Here is an 18,280-nt window from a genome sequence, read left to right as displayed (position 1 = left end):
GGATATGTATCACCTATGTGTTTATTTATTTGTTTCTTATAATGCGAAGTTTCAGATATTTAATGGACACCCCTTTTTATCGACCATAAAGCACTCATCATTGTCTCTCCAACCCAATACGTGTGCGAGGTTTATGAATTCCTTCTAAATTATCCAAGTACCAAAAAATATGATTTCTTATCTAAAACTTTCTTGTCTGAATGCTTTTTATCATAGTAAATGTGTACGTATATTTCTGTACTTTGCTCAGGAACCTTGATCCATAGAACTGATTTGGTCCAAGTAACTGGGTTAGAGGGAAACAACTATTTTCAAAAGTAGCTGCAATGATCACATGCCCTCACAAGAGGAGCCCTCTGAGGGTTTTTCTTTCATCCTCTATAGTCACTACAGTCAGTGAGTGAAAAGAGCTCAGGATGTGGAGTCAGAGAGGCTGGAAAGCAACTTTGCTTCTGCCATTACTTTTTATCTAACCTTGACAAATACTGACTTGTTTGAGCCTCTTAGGTTTTTCATTGTATAACTTGACTAATAAATATTTGTTCTCAAATGAAAGAATCTGATGTGTGATAGGTGCTCACTAGAAGATATTATTACTACTTTAGTATCATTACTTTTAATGATAATAAAAGAAAAATCAACCTTATTAATGCAATGGTGGCATGCCCTTATTCCCAAAGACTCTTCAGCACCACAGAGAGGAACAGCGACCAACCAGTTAATATGTAGATTTTCAGATAATTTATAATAATCCCATCTAAGGGGAAACAGATTCTTATAAACCACCACGTAAATGAATACTTGTCATAAAATGAAGAAACTTCCCGGATACAGAAGTCAGAAAAATTGAAATAGAAGCATACAAAATGTTAAATACTTCTCAAAATGTTAAAAATTTTCTAATATTATTTCAGCCAATGTTATTTTTTTAAAACATCGATTTTAAAATATTTAAATATCTGGGGTGCCTGGGTGGCTCAGTCAGTTAAGCGTCTGACTTTGGCTCAGGTCATGGTCTTGCAGTTTGTGAGTTCAAGCCCCGCGTCAGGCTCTGTGCTGACAGCTCAGAGCCTGGAGCCTGCTCCGGATTCTGTGTCTCCCTCTCTCTCTGCCCCTCCCCCGCTCATTCTCTCTCTCTCTCTCTCTCTCTCTCTCTCTCTCTCTCTCTCTCAAAAATAAACATTAAGAAAATTCTTTTAAATATTTAAATATGTTTCATGATTTTTTAGGTGTCTTCCTATAATTACATATGCATACAACTTTTTTTTTTTTTTAAACTATATATACAATTTATTATGTAGCCATTTAAATAATGCCTAAGAAGGGTTTTTAGTATCACAAAATGCTTAAAATATATTTATCCAAAAAAAAGGAAAGAAACTGAGTGCCCCAAATTATAAGTAGTATATATATATATATATATATATATATATTCACTTAATAGACATATAGAAAGATGACTTTCATAAAAAAAAAAAAACAACTTTTAAAAAGTATAATAATCTAACTAAAAAAATCACCTCTGGGAAACAGTACAGTGATACGTTATGGGAATGGAAACACAAATAACCCCAAATCCCTTCCTTCCAGACCTTACATTACAGTTTGGGAACCGATGTGCACTTCGTGCCAATAACTAGTAGCAATCTTGTTGCTTGAAGCAAGAGCTATGAGACCATCAGAAGAGTACCCCTGGGGGTGGGAAGACAATCTAACATCTTTGTATATCAATAAACTAATAAAGAGTATGCTTTCTCCCTTGACTGGACAAGGAATGAAGGTAAGTATATATATAAATATATATATGAATATATATATTTTACAATTTCAGATACAACTTAAATGAATGAATATATTTATATATATGAATATATATATATTTACAATTTCAGATACAATTTAAATGAATGAATATATATATTCATATATATAAAAATATGTATGAATATATATATTTTACAATTTCAGATACAATTTAAATAAATGAATATATATATAAATATATATATGAATATATATAAATATATATGAATATATATATATATTTACAATTTCAGATACAATTTAAATAAAATATACCCAAGTCTGCACTACTGCTACAAAAGGAGGGAGGTGAGTTAAGATGTTTTGACAATCATTGAGAGAGCAGAGCTGGTCCTATTCTTCATGAAGACCCTCTCCACTAGCAGCTTCTATTAGACTCACTCTTCATGCACTTTGTACATAAAAGGTCACAGCCAATGTTCTAGAAACTTAAAAAAAAAAAACAAGCAGAAAGTTTTAGTCATACTTGTTTCTGTATGTATGCATGTAATGATGTTAGGTTTCATTTTTATTTTTTCACAAAGCTGAACAGTTTTAAATCTCAGTCCCCTTCACCTGCATTGTAAAAATGTTTTTAAAGGTTCCAACAAACCCCTTATGTGCCCTTGAGTCACCTATTTCCTTCCTAAAGCTTATCTTGCTTTCACACACAGTCTCATTTGCACATACACGGCAATTCTGCTGCCCCCATAATCTATTCATTCTAAAACATACCCAAGGATTCTTTGTATGGTTTATTTTTCTGCAGATAACTTGAGGATCAAGCCTGAACAAGATGCATTTCTGCTTTGGAGTATTAGGGATGTGAAAATAAGAACCTGCGATGAGGATAACAGAGGGGAAAAAACTCTATCTGGATCAACTAAAGGGAAATGTACAAAATTTGTAAAAAACAAAAACAAACCTATTACGGCCACTTAAATAATTTTCCCTCAGATATGTGTGACGCTATTTCTCTTCATATTCCCTCACATCACATCTTATCATAAAAATGTCCTGTGTGTCAAATTCTGCCGGGAACAGTTCATCAGTGGTGGATTGTTAGATTTTGCAACTTTTTAAAAGTAGTTGTAGCAACTTCTTTATTATATCTTTGTAGACTAAGAATTAAAATAACAATGATCTGTTTTCAAAGTTACATTATTTGTGAATGATGTGAATTTTTATAGGTTGATTAAATAGCTAGATCTCTAAGTTAAAATTCATGACATTTATATAAAATATTATAAAATAAATTTAATATATTTCCTCTTACAGATTATGTTTTTGAATATATCTTAATTCCTACATGGGGAATCTACAGTTGAAAACTCAATCAGATGACACAGAAGCTTCTTGTCAATTAATCACTGCTTTCAATAAATGAACTTTAAGAAATAGAGGAATCATTATAAAGGAATATTTTGTTTTCAATACTTAATCATTTTAATTAATTTATTATTTTAATTTACTATACCTATCACTCAGTTACAATATAATTAGACATACATTTTCTAGCTTACTACTTCTTTCACCTTTAGGTCAATTCAATAAATGTTAAAAAATAAAAATTAAAAAAAAAGACAACTAATGAAAATAATATTGTTCAAGAAACTTCAACCTTTCCATATATATTTCCAGGTAACCTAGTCAAAAATATCTCTTTGAATATCTTTTAAGTCCATCTATGTATGATGGGCAAGTTTCTGAAAATCAACAGTAATTCAATTTACCATACTATGATTATGCTCATCTAAAATTTCCAGTTAAGTTTCTAAATCCTTTAAAAGTTCCCAAACTGCTTTCAAAACTACTTAGTGCAAAGTAATTTCTGATTCCTCTTAATCTTATTTGGCCTTTTACTTTTAATGGTAAATCATATTGTCTTTTTAAATAGATAAATTTCAGAATTCTGATTCTTGTTAAAATTATTGAGCTCTAAACATGAAGCAGAAATAATTGGCTACTTAAAAAAGAGACAACAGTAAAAAAAAAATCATTATCTAAATAATATTTCCTTTTAAGTCACATGCCATAGAATGGGTAAGTGTATTCTATCTTAAGCAATATTATTTAAAAAGCAACTTAATTTAAAAATCTATTTCCCATATTCTGCTTTGTATCATGAATATGTGTCATTACACATAATTAGCACAATTAACCACAATTAACCTTTCTATTTTACTGCAAACTACTTCAGCCCAAGGACTAATCTTGACTTCACCTCCCCCAACTTTCTCCCCTTTCAAGAAATACACTTCACAGTTCCTAGCATCATGCTGGAGCCCTATGGGAAATAGATTACTAACCATTCACTTATTTTAATCAAAGAGAGAGAAACCCTCAGTGATCTAAGACTCAAATAGCAAAAACAGGGCCATCAAATTTTAATTTCACATCTACCACTCACTTGCTATTTGACCTTAGTTGTCACTTGGCCTATCCCAATCTATATTTTACAATTTTTACTATTGAAATGAAGAAATTAATAGCCCAAAACTCCTTTTAAAAATTAAAAGGAATACAGAGGAAATTTCTTATCATGGCAAAAAAAAAGTCCTGCAATATTTAACACGGGCTATCTCTGTCTCTCTGTCTCTCCTGTGTGTGTGTGTGTGTGTGTGTGTGTGTCTCCCTCCCACCCTCTCGCCATCTCTCCTCATCCCATTTTTTAAAAAGCTTGATATTCGCTGAAGAAGAGACCATGGAATATCTGAGCAATGAACAAAACAATAGCTTAGATGTAATGAATAAGTTCAACCTAAACGCCAAATCTCTTAAGTAAGAGATAGTCATGGACTTGAATGGAGATGAGCGCAGCTGTAGACTCTAACCCACGTTGGCCATATAATTGGTTTTTAAGATTTTGCTGACTTCTGGTAGACTGAGAGATGAAATGAAAAGTGCCATTCCAGCAGTTCTTTGACAATTAGTTGAACTATGAATACAAAGTTATTAAAAATTGAATTAAATCCTCAAGCACCTTGTATGGTAGATGCATTATAATAAGAGTAGGGCAGGGAAAAGTGGGATTTGCCTACAGATGAACTAGCGGAGACACTATTTCCTCCAGGTTTCAGTGGTGATGTCTATGAGGCTGATAAAGCTTCAGCAAATGTGATGTCACACTTCAACAAGACCTGCTGAGTTTTCTGTACAATATTAAATGGAACGGGCTAAGCATGCTTCTTTTCCTTTTCTTACCGTTAAAAAAGAAAGAAACTAATCAATATGCAATTACTCTGGTGAAAGAAACTAGTAATTTTTCAAAAACTACTTAATCAGAGATTTCTTAATAAAAGAATCTGGATCAAATAGACTTTGACTTCTAACTCCAAAGTCAGAACATTTTACAGATTTCAAAAATGCTTCCTATGCATTCTAATGTGAAAACCGTAGCTAATTTTTTTACTCTTTTCTACCTTCTTCAGAAAAGCATACGTTTCTGGACTTAAAAAAAGAAGGCATTTTTAAGAATGATCATATAGTCAGCTCACAGGTCCTACTAAAGAGTCTTTCAAGATACTTCAATTGTCTTCAGTTTTCTAATTTTCTTTAAAAATCTGGTCTGCCCAATTAAACAATGTTCAGTAACATTTATTTTTAGTTTTCCTTTAAAATCCTGAGATGTGTATCTCCTGACTCTTCTAAAGTTGTCTGCTTATCAGCCATAGAGGACTGCACTGGTTTCGCCTGTCTAGCCCACCCTGCCCTTCCTTAGGTACACAACCTTCCTGCCCGTAATGAACCTACACCATGCAGTTCCCATGGGGCTGAGCCCATCTGCCTCATGAACCCAAACACACACAGCAGTGGACATCTGACCTGGCCCCTGCTGGGCCTGAGTCATTAATCTCCCTGGATACAGTAACCGTTTTAGGAGCAGGCACATGACACAAGTAGAGCCAATCACATTCTTCCTTAAATTTTGCTGTGTGGATGAGGAGTGGACTTTCTCTTCTTTTTAGATTATGCGCTAAGGGGTTACAGGCTTAGAGACACCAGCAGTTCTCTCCTTGTCAGGCAGACAAAACCCACTGAGAATGAAGCTACCATTTGTAGAGAAGCAAGGCATAAAGGCTGAGAGAAGATTCTATTAATAGCAGTGGAGCTCTGGATCAAAATGCACCAGTCACGTACTCCAACATACCCTCTTTATATTAAGCCCTCTGGGGTTAAATTTCTATAGCTTGTAATCAATAAACTCTTAAATCATGATCCATATTTCGTATTTTGCTGCTGCTTTATCATGTTGTTCCCCATCCCTTCCTCTATCTTATTCCTCCCCCTACCCCAGGGAGAGAGCTGTCTCCTAGAACACCCAGGGGCTAATTTAAAGGCTTCTATTCCCATCTTCCTATTTCTCAGATCCCTAGGTAACTTGAAAAAAAAAAATAAAGAATTAAAAAAAAACACCAAATTTATTTAAACATTGCTAGCTCTGCTCTAGATGCTTTCTTGATATACACTTCTCTGTCTCCATTCTCTTCCCTCTACTTCTCCATTTAAAAAATTAAAACTAGTTTGTGTATAATCCATTTCACTGCTCCATCCCTAATGATTAAAAACACTTAACTATAGTTTTACTACTCTGAAAACAGGGGGAAAAAGATGTCCTTCCCTTTTCCAGCTGATGTACAAAAAGACTGACTAATTTTCTTAATGTTAACGAGACTATTTTAGTAAAAATCTCCCAAAAGAATAAAATACAAAGAAACAAGTCTGATAATTTTCTACTAATGAATTTCGGTACCATACAAATAATTTTCAGGATTTAAGATATCACATAATTAAATAGTAGTTAGCCTGGGATAAGGCAATGCAACTATCTGAAAAAAACTGCTGCTGAGGGAGATATGCCTGTTTGATGAAGATCACACTCCCATTAGCACAATGGCTCTAAGATTATTCCCATCTCTGTAAAATAGCATATTTGGAAATATACCACATCATTCTCAAAGTAACAAAGCTGAACAGCAAGTCACTGTAATAATTGTGGACCAACAGTCTTGCCTCCTTTTATAGTATTAAGCCCTTGAATTGTATTGCCATTAACTAAGGGCTCACCTGTCCATTTTATTACCTTGTAGTTTGTGGGAAGTGTATTAATTCAATAAAAGCTGGCTTTGGGATAACTGGAACAAATATTGATTATATTCCGGGAAACTTCAGAAAAACCACATCTTGATGCCTTTTTTTTTTTTTTTTTTTTTTTTTTTTTTTTTTTTTTAAGAAGGGCCTCCCTCAAGCTGGCTGTATGGATCCCATAAAACTTTGTATTAAAAGACCATAAGATTTGTTGGGGTGCCTGGGTAACTTAACTGACTGGTTAAGCATCCTACTCTTGAACTCAGGCTCAGGTCATGATCTCGCAGTTCGTGAGTGCAAGCCTTGCATTGGGCTCTGAACTGACAGTACAGAGTCTGCTTGGGATTCTCTCTCTCTGTCCCTACCCACCCACCCTCCAGCCCCCTGCTGTGCATGCTCTCTCTCAAATAAATAAACTTAAAAAAAAAAAAGACCATAGGATTTGCAATCAGAAGATTCAGTTTTAAATTTCTGCTATACCACCTACTTAGTTTTTGAATTTGGACATGTCAGAACGTCTGAGCCTCAACCCCTCAACTGACAAATGGGACGAAATCTAGGTCACAGAGTTCTTGTGTGAATAAATGACTCAACATATAAATATGCCTTATAAAATATACAGTATGATGCAAATATCAGTTACTTATATATACACAGCACATACACATATATGGTTTATTCCATGGTTCCAAAGAAAATTCTGTAAAAGTTTAATTTCAACTGAATACACAAGGTTAATTATAATTTCGTTGTAAGCTTGATCAAAAGTTTTGAGATGATCTCACCCAGTAGTGGAATGTAGTGAGAGACAATGAATGACTTTAGAAAGGTCAAAGGCAGGACTGAAGAATGATAGGACAGTTGTAGGCGGTACATTAAGAAAAACAATAAGACACACTCACTCACAGAATGAATGAACTGAACACGAAAGCAGTAACTTGCCCGAGCATAGGAATGGCTGTGATATATACATGCCGGTGCTCTTGGCCAAGACACTGTACTGCCCCAAAAATCTGTAAGTGCCTAGGCAATTAGAAAGATGGAAGTAATACCAGTGGGGCAATTTCCTTTTTAAACTATTCTCTTATTGCTATATGGTGCATGGGAATTTGTTTGTCATTCTCCACAACAGAGACACCACACCCTTGAAAATGTCATGTTTCTAGAAACCTGGAAACACAATTTGCATTCACTTGGAAGTAGCTCTCCGACGGTGACAGGACAGATTTCATTTTTGCCACCAATAAAGATCTGAAATTGAAATGCCATTTTTCCAGCTGAGAATCATTTAGCAAAGGTTCAGGCAGTTTCCTCCACCATTAAAGCAGGTAAGTCAGTTCCAGCTGAGGATGGAATGTAAATCTCACCAATGGACCATGGACTTGGCCCAATCTGATCAATACATATCACTGCCCCCAAGTGAAAATGCTGTATCTCATTATAACAAAAATGTCCTGCGGACAAAAGAGATTTTCTCCTTCAGTGAGCTCTTTTAGGTGCCAAATTAAGGACTGAATTCTTCATTTCATTCAGAGATTTCAAAGAGGACTTCCTGGATAAGTTCCTTTGAAATGCAGGCTTAGCTGAGAATATATCATATTTTGAAAAGACACAGTGATTTCCGAGCATAGAACTTCCAGCATCATCATTTAGAATGCAAATAATTAGCTCCTTTCCTCCTCCAAAAATAAAGATATTATCCTACATTGTTCAAATAAGACGTAAGGCTGCCTCTAATTACCATTCTCTTTTTAGAGTCACATCGCTTTTCCAGGTACAGCTCTCTCCCACAGAGAGGGGAGACCACCTAAAAGCAAAGATGTGCTAAATGATTCACATTAATTTTCCCACATCAGGCTTCCAATATAGATTTGAGACAAACAAGATTATACGGACCTTGAAACTGAGTCTCGGGGAGGTTAACAACTCGCCTAAGATTACCCAGTAATTGCAGCACTCATATTTAGACTTACAAGCACGTGTCCACCCAAGATGTGTGTTCTTTCCATTTCGCCTCACTGCCTGCCATGCTTTGATGGGTGACATACAGATCGTAGGGGCTCAGCTGGTCCCAGGCCATACATTTACCTTATTAGGCTACCACTCATACTCCCAATCCACTTCGTGTCAAAGATAACTTTGCAGTCCATTCATAGAATCGCATTCCTTTTAGTATTAAAGGCTTTTTCTTTGAGGCAACAAAATCTCATGTATCATAGCAGACTAGTGTATTGCCTGGGTTTGAATTCTTCTTGTATGACTTCAGACAAGATAGATCAGTATCATCATCTGAAAACTGGATTAAGGTTTTGTGAGAATCATGAGTTATCATCCATACAAATCACCCAGGACAGTGCCTGGTATACAGAAAGTCTTCAACAGATTTACGCTATTATTATTACTTGAAACACTTACTACTATTTAAGACTGTTTTCCAGAAACTTATCTTTATTTTTTTCTAATTACTATTCATCAGACTTCTCATTTTTGTTTCCCTCATTTATATATTAAATTGGAATGGATGGTTCTTAATTCAGTAAAGTGATTGGTATAACAATTGCACTTTTTTTTTTACAGCATTCAATAAAATTGTAGGCAACATAGGGTCACGGGCAGCTGGCACTTCAGAGAAAAATAATTCAGGTTTGTTCTAAGCAGTCCTTTTACTTTCATGCTGATCCTACGTAAAGGAGGAACAAGAGCATCCTACTAACTATTTTGTTCACATTCTTCTCCTTACACAATATCACATTAGTGTATGTAATAGGACGCTTGTTTAGCAAATAATATGTTTCAAGTCACAGATGTCTCATTTACCAAAAAAAAGTAAATAAAGTAAAGGAAAATAATGTTAATCTTTACCAGGAGATCATTATAAGACACTTCTTGAAAACTTTATAAATTAGTAACTCTAAAAATAGTGAATACACAATGCAAATTTCAATCCCAATTTCAAAAAGGAAATAGTTAAAATTTTCCTTACAAAGGGTAGGCTTTGTAACTTTGAGATTTCACCAGTAATTATGAATTGCTAGGAATAATAAATACACAGGGGGAATAAATGATAAGGTGTTTGTAAATGAAAAATAAATTCTTTTAAACCTCCAGTCAAGAACAACTGCTTTATTGTTATGATGCTCAAAAAATATTTAAAAATTTAAGATTTAAAAAAATATGTGAAAATATTTCTGATCAGTATTTAATAACTAGCATGAGAAAAACGCTTATTATACATTAAGTAGATAGAGGAAGGGTGGATAAATAGAAAGTCAGAATGAAAAACACTGATTAGAGGAATATATATATTAAAATATTAGCAATAGTATTTCAGATAGGTAAGTGGGCAATTCTCATTTTCTTCTTCTTGTTTTTTCTATTCCAATAGGAGTTTGAGACGTCAAAAGCAGAACTTTGAGGGCAGGCATGGTCAGGGAAGGCTTTGGAGAAAAGCAAGAAGTCAGCAGAAAGGACGGAGTGCTGAGCAGGGCCAAGGATGTAAACTGACACTGCTGAACCGTCACAAGATTTACTCAGCAGTGACACGCTCTCATCAACAGGACTGGCAGTAAGGGGATGTTTCCCCACAGAGGTGTGCACATTTGTACCTGAAGAATGAACAAGAAACAGGGCTGCCTGACCCCAAAAGCACACCAGGTCATCGTAACGCATAATAGGTTTGCTGAATCCATCCTCTTCAGAAAGGCTTTTTAAAGTGTACATAGAGAACACAAGTGCCAATAGTTCAAAGAACGTAGCCCCACAAAGACATGATTACATCCTAACTGCGTAGTTCAGTTTTCACGTCCGGGGATTTACTGGTGTCTCCTTTCTGGGTGAAACGAAGTGAAAATAAACCTATTCTTCAGGGCTGATTATTCCTGACCCATGTGAACTTTCCCAAGGACTTCGACTCACAGATATCGTTTGAATGTTTAAGTCCCGCTTATTGCCGTTACCGCTTCCTCAAGTTTCCCCTTCAGCCTTTACTAGATGGAGCTATGCTGACGTCACAGCCTTCTGCAATGCAAGGTTCTATGGGTGCTGCCCATAGGTGAGCTGATGATGCCTCACACTGCTCTCATCGTTCTAACCAAGAATAGACTTAGGATCCTGCCAGTATTGGTTGCATTTTCAAATTATGGAGCATATTTTCATGAGATTAACAAAAATGTGGGCATTAATCAATCCTACAGCATTTACTGAGAGTCTAGCATGAATGGGGAAGGAGGGATGCATGAAAATGGCACACTGATATATTTTAACATGATATCAAAACACAAAGCCTTCTTTCTTCGTCAAAATCCTTTACCAAACAACAGGAACTAACTCTGCTGAGAGTTGGAGATCAGAGTCAGATTTCAAAATTATTTCTCTCTCAACAGTATTGCAATGAATACAATATGAACCGAGAGATTCATTTCAGTTCCCTAAAGCTCTGGAAAATCCAAAGAAGTATTTCTTCTATTCCAAGACTGCTCGGATATGCTTAAGGATACCATCCATCGCCCTGTTAATGATAGCATGAGGGTTCCAATTACAAGAGTTTCAATAACTTTATTCAATGAATCATGCAAGGGAGAAACTGTTCCCAGACAAAATGCCAAAAGGAAAAATCCAGTATTTGCCCTTGTATAATAAGCACTCAAAAATCTAAAACAAAGCTCCACATGATGCCTTAATGCTAGTCAGCTAAAATCTATATAATTATACTAATCTTTTTATAAGTAGAATTAAATAACAAATATCCCAAATTCCCCAGAAGGGATTATCATTTCAGACTATGTAATGAGTATCGTTAGAATACAGAAGAAGCCAATTTAAGTCCTCTCTAGCATTTTATTTCCTGTTTGATCTCCCTAGATTGCTGCTATCAATCTAGTTAAATGATGCTTTATCTAGCTAAAATATAGTCAAAACATCATACTTCTTGCAATAAAAGATACGTTTACATCATATCATTACAGTTCTGGTACCATCAGCCCAAAGGGAAAGGCTTTAGGTTCAAACTGGATTTATTTCAACAGCCTGAGAAAACAACTAAAGTTGCCAAATGTACAGACCTTCTTGCAAGTGGTCCCTACCATGCTGACAGCCAAAGGAAATTGTTCCTTAAACACACCCTCTGGGCTGGAATGGAATGATTGGGGACGTCTATTTATTGAAGAGCTTATCAACCTGAGAAATAGCTTTAAATAAAGAGCTAAAATATGGGAGAGAAAGACTGTAATTATAGGCTTTATTTTCAAGGTCTGATAAATTCCCCCGTTGGATATCAAAACTTAATTCTATGCCATTCACAATTCGTAAGTATCAAAACTATTTTTACTAGTCCTTGCTAATTTCTTAAGTTCCCCTGACATGGCACAAAGCACCAATCAATCTAACCGTTGTAGAACTCCATAAGCACAAAGCACATTTCACATTAAACAGATGAAAACCAATCTGAGATCTTGCCTGGGGACTTGCTTCCAAGCATTCTCATAATTAGTCACTTACTATCAAATTTGAATTAAGGGCATCTATATATAGTTTCCTTACTCTGTCACAGCAGACTTTATATGAGAACTGGGGAGCTTTAGAATAGGCCCCAAACAGCTGGGTATCAGGCCTCAGGCAATTGCTCAAGGCATCAAGACACATTAAAAACCACCAACGATGTTCTCTGTTGCTCACCTAGAACCAGGCCTCAGAGGCTCTGTAGTCATTTTTCAACATTCAAAGAGACTGCATTATAAAACTACCACATATGTCGTGTCTTCTCATATCCATATGTGCCTTAGGGGGAGGGGATATCTAGTCCACCCTAAGCATAGCAAGGGGCCATTCCCTTCCAAACAGCAAATACCATCCTGCTCCCGAACTTGATGGACTGTTCCTCAGTCCATCAGTAAGGGCAGAGGATAGGCAGGAACATGATCTTCAGAAGCAGGTACTGTCTTGGGTTAAAAACTAATGAATGGAATATTTAAATATACTTACATGAAGAAGTATTTGCTCCTTCTGTTGATACTGATATTCTAATAGGAGACTCTATAAAACAAAGAAGTGAAATGAGGCTTTATTGAGTCATGCCGCTTGCACTCTTAAATCAGAACTTTGCCAGGCTTAAAGATCGTCTAGAAAAAGAGGACTAGAAAACAGTGCAACAGAGAAGCTGAAGCGTTTCAAAACCAGAGGAAGATATATACAACATTCAAAGACCAACGAGGACCACAGAGTCCAAAGACTCTTTTGAAAGGGATGAAAATGGGAGTCAACCCCCCTGTGAGGATACCCCACATACCAACTGGTGTATGAACTTCCTAGAAACATCACTCTGAACAGATCCCTAGCACAAGTGAGATGGATAATTCCTTGTCTCAAGTGTGGCTCTGATTTTAAGAAATATGAAATCAAAGAGAACAATTCCCATATTCAGAAAGAATGAAAGTCAAGTTTCATGCACAGAGGGGAAAAAAGGGAAAGTATTCTCAGGCAACATGGTCTGCATAAACATCCTGACCAAATACGGTGCTAAATAAAGTCCACGCAAGATCCACTAGAGCAATTACGTTAGGATTAAACAACACATGCTAAAGAAATTCATAATACACAATTATTGGAGATGTATGGTAGCAAGAGTCTCTTAGGTACCAAGCATAAGGGAAGGAAAACTGGTATTTAAATACAGACAGAGCATAAAACACAACTCATGCAGGAAAAAAGCATGGGACCTAAGGGTTTTTATTAGTCAGAAAGAAGAACAACTTAGTATCAAAGAGGGATTGAAATTCAGCAGCCAGAAAGTCATAAAGATTTAAGTCATATATCAGAAAATAAGAGTTATAGTCACTGCAAATTCCCAAGACAAGCACCACACAAACTGAAAAGCCCAGCTTCCTAACGGCATCTACCGGAGTCAGATAGCAAAGTCCCTTCCAGCAAAGAAATGCCTGAATGGAAGGGGAAGAAAATTCAGATAACTTAACACCTTTTCTCTTTTTGTTGCTCTTTTTACCTCTCTGTTTCCTCCTCTCTCTCTCCAGGCCTCCCTCCCTCTCACTTTCTCTCTCTTTCTTTCTATTACTCAGAAAAGTACAACCTTCTTAGACTCCAGGATCATCCCACCCTACAACACACATACGTACATCTTTATGAACAACACATAAATATGCCCCAAACATGGCCAAAGCAGTCTAGGAGAGAGAGAAATTTAGCTCTAATGATCCTGAACAATGGCTTGAAGGGGAGAGGAGGAACTGGTGAAGGTAAGTTAGAAAAAAAAAAAAAAGGCTGTGTTTGATGATATGGCCTCCTAGAGTTTCAACACGGTACAGGCCATAATGCAGGGAATCAATGACGCCAAAACATTAAACATGGGGTAATGAGAACGAATACTGAGCTGAAAGGGTCTGCTCTCCTACTTACAGAGATATAGGACTTAACATTTCTAATGCTTCAATTTTCTCAACTGTACAAAGAAGAAAAATAATGTCTCATTTCACACATCTGTTGTGATTACCAAATGAGATGCAAAAATTTTGTAACCTGTGAGGTATCATGCCAAAACATGTTATCGTTATACCTCTGAAGTGAGTTTTGAATCTAGGTCTCTAAAAACTTGCTTCTACTTATATGTGAATTTTTAAATGTTCCAAGGTCCTGTTAACTATAGAATAATGGGGGATAAGGAAAATAAAAACGAAAAAAAAAATTAAATTCACAGCAGATTAAATTCACAGCTAGTGGAAAAATCAATGAATTACGAGTATACATGCACTAGTATAGTAGTAGAATTGGGTTATAAGTAACTAATGTCTGCTCAGACTCTGCTACCAGCAAATATTACAGGCAAGTAAGAAACAAACAAAAACAAACAAACAAAAAAAAGCAAAACATCTGAAAAACTCAGGCTTATAACAGTGTTTTCTGTAAGTTCAGTGACCCACAACTGATCATTAGGAGCCCAGAGGTCAGAGATTAGACACGGACACATTCTTCAGGACTGAACTGTGATGGATGAAAGAGAACAGAGGCAGCTAAGAGAAGCACCTATAAAGATTATATAAACTGAATGTATAACCCAGATGCCTTCTTTAGTGCTCTAACATCACTGAGTTGTATCTAAACATTTCTTTTTCCCATGCATGCCTTTCAGGCCCAACTTCAGGAATACAGCAAAAACTGTACTCCTTTAGTAAAATCCAAAGAGGCAAACCAACTGGAGAAAATACTGGAGCAGAAAGCAAGAACAGTTGCAATTTGGATGCAGACAGGGTTCTGATTAGTAGAAGACACAGCCAGCAGTTATGTCTGTCGTTCTGGTTAGTAAAATTTGGGGAGCTTATTTTCCTTACCTGAAGACACATATGCTCTTTCAGTTGAGGCTGGCATGCCAGTGATGATCTCTGCAAAAAGAAAAGGTGATAGGATATTATGATGTATAATCAGGAGGCCGGGAGCCACTTCCACAGCCTGCCTTCAAACCAAAAGAGTGTAAAGGAAGAAAGTATTGCAAGAGGGTGATGAAAACCCAGGCTCTATCCGCCCTGAAAGTGAGAAACGCAAAAAAAAAGAAAAAAAAAAAAAAAAAGACTGTTCAGAGAAGTAGTTCTTCTTTCTTGGGCAAAGAGCACGAGATGAGCCGTGCTAGAGTACGTAAGAATTCTCTGCCCCCGCCGGTCTGTGATAGAGACTATAAGGCAAGGAGCCTCCTTCTCAGAAAGGAAGACAGATAGCAGAAGTAAAAAACAAACAAACAAACAAGATGTAGAATCAAAGCTGTGGTCAGAATTTTTAAGTTATGAACCTTTGGAGAATTACATTTTTGTTCAAAAACAAAAGCAAGCGATATTTCTAGTTGGGGTTGGTGAAAGTCATCAAGTTCCGGCATCAAACTCTACAGAAAATTGCCAATGGTAATCAAGAGGGGCGCCTTATCGGACAGACATTGAGCTACTCTGGGCAGGGCACAGAGGAAGTAGGCAGCTCTCAGCCCAAGGGAATGAAGAAGAAACTGTATCCTTCTGGACACACCATTATCATGGGAATCATGAGAGTGTTCAAACTTTGACATGCTTTCAGTTGACTGCCTTTATAATGGAACAAAGGACGATTACATTGTCTAACCAATTCTGTCCTCTTTCTGTCCTTCTGAAAAGGGTTTTAGTTGTCAAGATCTAGTATAGTCAGTAAGGCATGGAGAGATGTAGTGATGCAATAATGAGTACCGTTCAACCTTCACTGTTTGTATAATTCTTGTTAAATGACTTAATGACCTTTCACTATTTACTATTTACTAACCAGGACAAACAGGCAAGTTGAATCTGTTGCGATATATATACATTACAAAAGTTACTAGTAGCTACTAAAATCCTAAAGTCATATATGTTATCATTTTACATTCGAATCTATTAATCATGGAGTTAGAAATGTTCCTGATCAATGCGATCATCTTTAAATACAAATATGGCCATTTAGAATTTCCATGGTGGGACTAGTCCAGGAGGCAAGAGGAATTAATTTTAAGTGGCAATATTTCTTCAACTTCAGAGGCTTCTATAGGGATAAAACGTTTTTGTGGAATGAGAAGGGAAAGAAATTTCATGTGAGATTCAGCAGGGATGTTTAAGAATAAGCACTGGGTGAAATATGAACATATAAAGATCAGAAATGTGGCTCTGATGAGACCAAAAGTGTCTTTCTCATGAAAATAAGTTTGGATGGTCCTCTCTAATCAAACATTAGGACAGACCATTCAAGGTGTGAGATTATTATCAAGCTGCCAAAGTAGCCTACGTTGCCTCTTCTGCCCACGAAAAATGGGATCAAGAGAAAGGAATCAGAATGTGGGGGTGTATGATATCCTTTGGACTTTTTCAAGCAGCAGGAATTAAAGAGGATATTCTGTGTTGGTAATATGGCCATATCTGTATATAACATGGCCACAACTAACTTTCTTGATGTAGGCTGCAGAAAATGAAATTATTCTTCTTTGGGGAAAATTGAATCTGAGAGGAACATTTTAATCAAAGATTCACAACATTTATCTTTCTCTACAAATACATAGAATAAGATCCATGTTTCCAAGCAAGTGCCCATGTTAGGAGAGATGTTTCCTTATTCTGTCCTTTGGGACCCATCAATGACACACCAACCAGATTAAAGTAGTAAGCTCAGGGTCACAAGAATTGGGCAGAAATCCCAAACCCAGCATGAATATCAAGACTCTTCAAATTTATTTTTGACAAACCAAGTAGTTGTCCACTATGACCTTCCAAGAAAAAAAAAGTACTTTTCTAGCTCCAGCATGAAAGATCTCAGATTAGAGGAAAGGTTAACCATAACATTTCCTTTTTTAATTGAATGTTACATAAAAATACCTGAACAGGAGGTTACCACAATAATCTATCTACACAGAGACAACTTAAAATAACCTCACTTTCTAAAAATAATAATAACAATAACAATCTCCCTTCCTAAAATTAGATATTTACCCTGGAGACCTTAAAAATATCTTTAATGATTATGGTTCCAAATAAAAACCTTCTGAATTATCTTGGGGGAAACACAAGTTAGGAAGTTGTATACCTCCACACTAAAAGAGCCTTGCTAATAAGAAAAATTAATCTTTTTAATTAAAACCACTCAGCAAGCATTTTTATGCATGTTTCGGGTAGAATTAATAGATTTACAAAACAATCTTTTGTTATAAGTGATTGAAAATAATTGTTACAATTACAAATTTTAAAAACTTTAAGACCTGCAATCTTCCTGATATTTACTTAAGCAAAATATTTTTCCTACAGTAATTTGGTATATTAAGTTTGTTAATTTATAAAGGACATCCCCTTCATTAGTGCAAATTAATGAGGATTTAGAATTATCAGGAACTGAACACAGCTGAGCAACTTAGGCTGTGTAGGCAAGTAAACATAAGGAACATTAGTGTATTTGTAATGTTTGAATGCTTTTTGAATAAATCAGATCTGGTCTCAAGAAAACGCTGCAGCATTTGAAAAATGACACCTTCTGGAAAGTAGTTTTTCTAATTATTACGTATTCATGACTTGTTTGAGATTTCACCATGAGCACAATATACTGCATATAACTATTTAGCAAAATACACATGTACATATATACAAACGTATGTATGATGTGCCTGTATGTATTTAAATATCCATTGCTGTGACTCTTTGTTATTCTAAAACCACAGGTTCTTATTGTGTGCACAAAAAATATGATGAAGTCATCTTTTTACAGATTGACAATGGGCCCACTTATTGGCACTAGTGAAGATGACTTCAGGAACATCCTCAAGTGTCTGCATTCCTGCTCGTAATGAGAGCTTCCTCTTAAGAGGAATAAATGCTGGAGAGACACAATGGATACTATGCATTGGAAAGATATC

General features: G+C 35.9%; 1 protein-coding gene across 4 annotated transcripts in view; it reads right to left on the bottom strand.

Moving 5' to 3' along the window:
* The window catches only part of NRG1 (neuregulin 1), a 1,119,525-nt gene that overhangs the window by 138,589 nt on the left and 962,656 nt on the right, over window positions 1–18,280 (bottom strand). For 3 of the 4 annotated variants that reach the window (XM_030312313.1, XM_030312320.1, XM_030312322.1), the window contains exons 4-5: window positions 15,228–15,278; window positions 12,871–12,921 (exon numbers count right to left, since the gene is read on the bottom strand). The exons of the other annotated variant lie outside the window; for it this stretch is intronic. In XM_030312313.1, coding sequence (XP_030168173.1) covers window positions 12,871–12,921; window positions 15,228–15,278 — 102 coding nt within the window. The remainder of the gene's footprint in view (window positions 1–12,870; window positions 12,922–15,227; window positions 15,279–18,280) is intronic. 4 annotated transcript variants of the gene reach the window in all.

The sequence above is a fragment of the Lynx canadensis genome, chromosome B1 (assembly GCF_007474595.2).
Source record: "Lynx canadensis isolate LIC74 chromosome B1, mLynCan4.pri.v2, whole genome shotgun sequence".
Classification (NCBI taxonomy): Eukaryota; Metazoa; Chordata; class Mammalia; order Carnivora; family Felidae; genus Lynx; species Lynx canadensis.
Note: the sequence above shows the minus strand (reverse complement) of the source record. Positions and strands in the feature narration are given on the sequence as shown.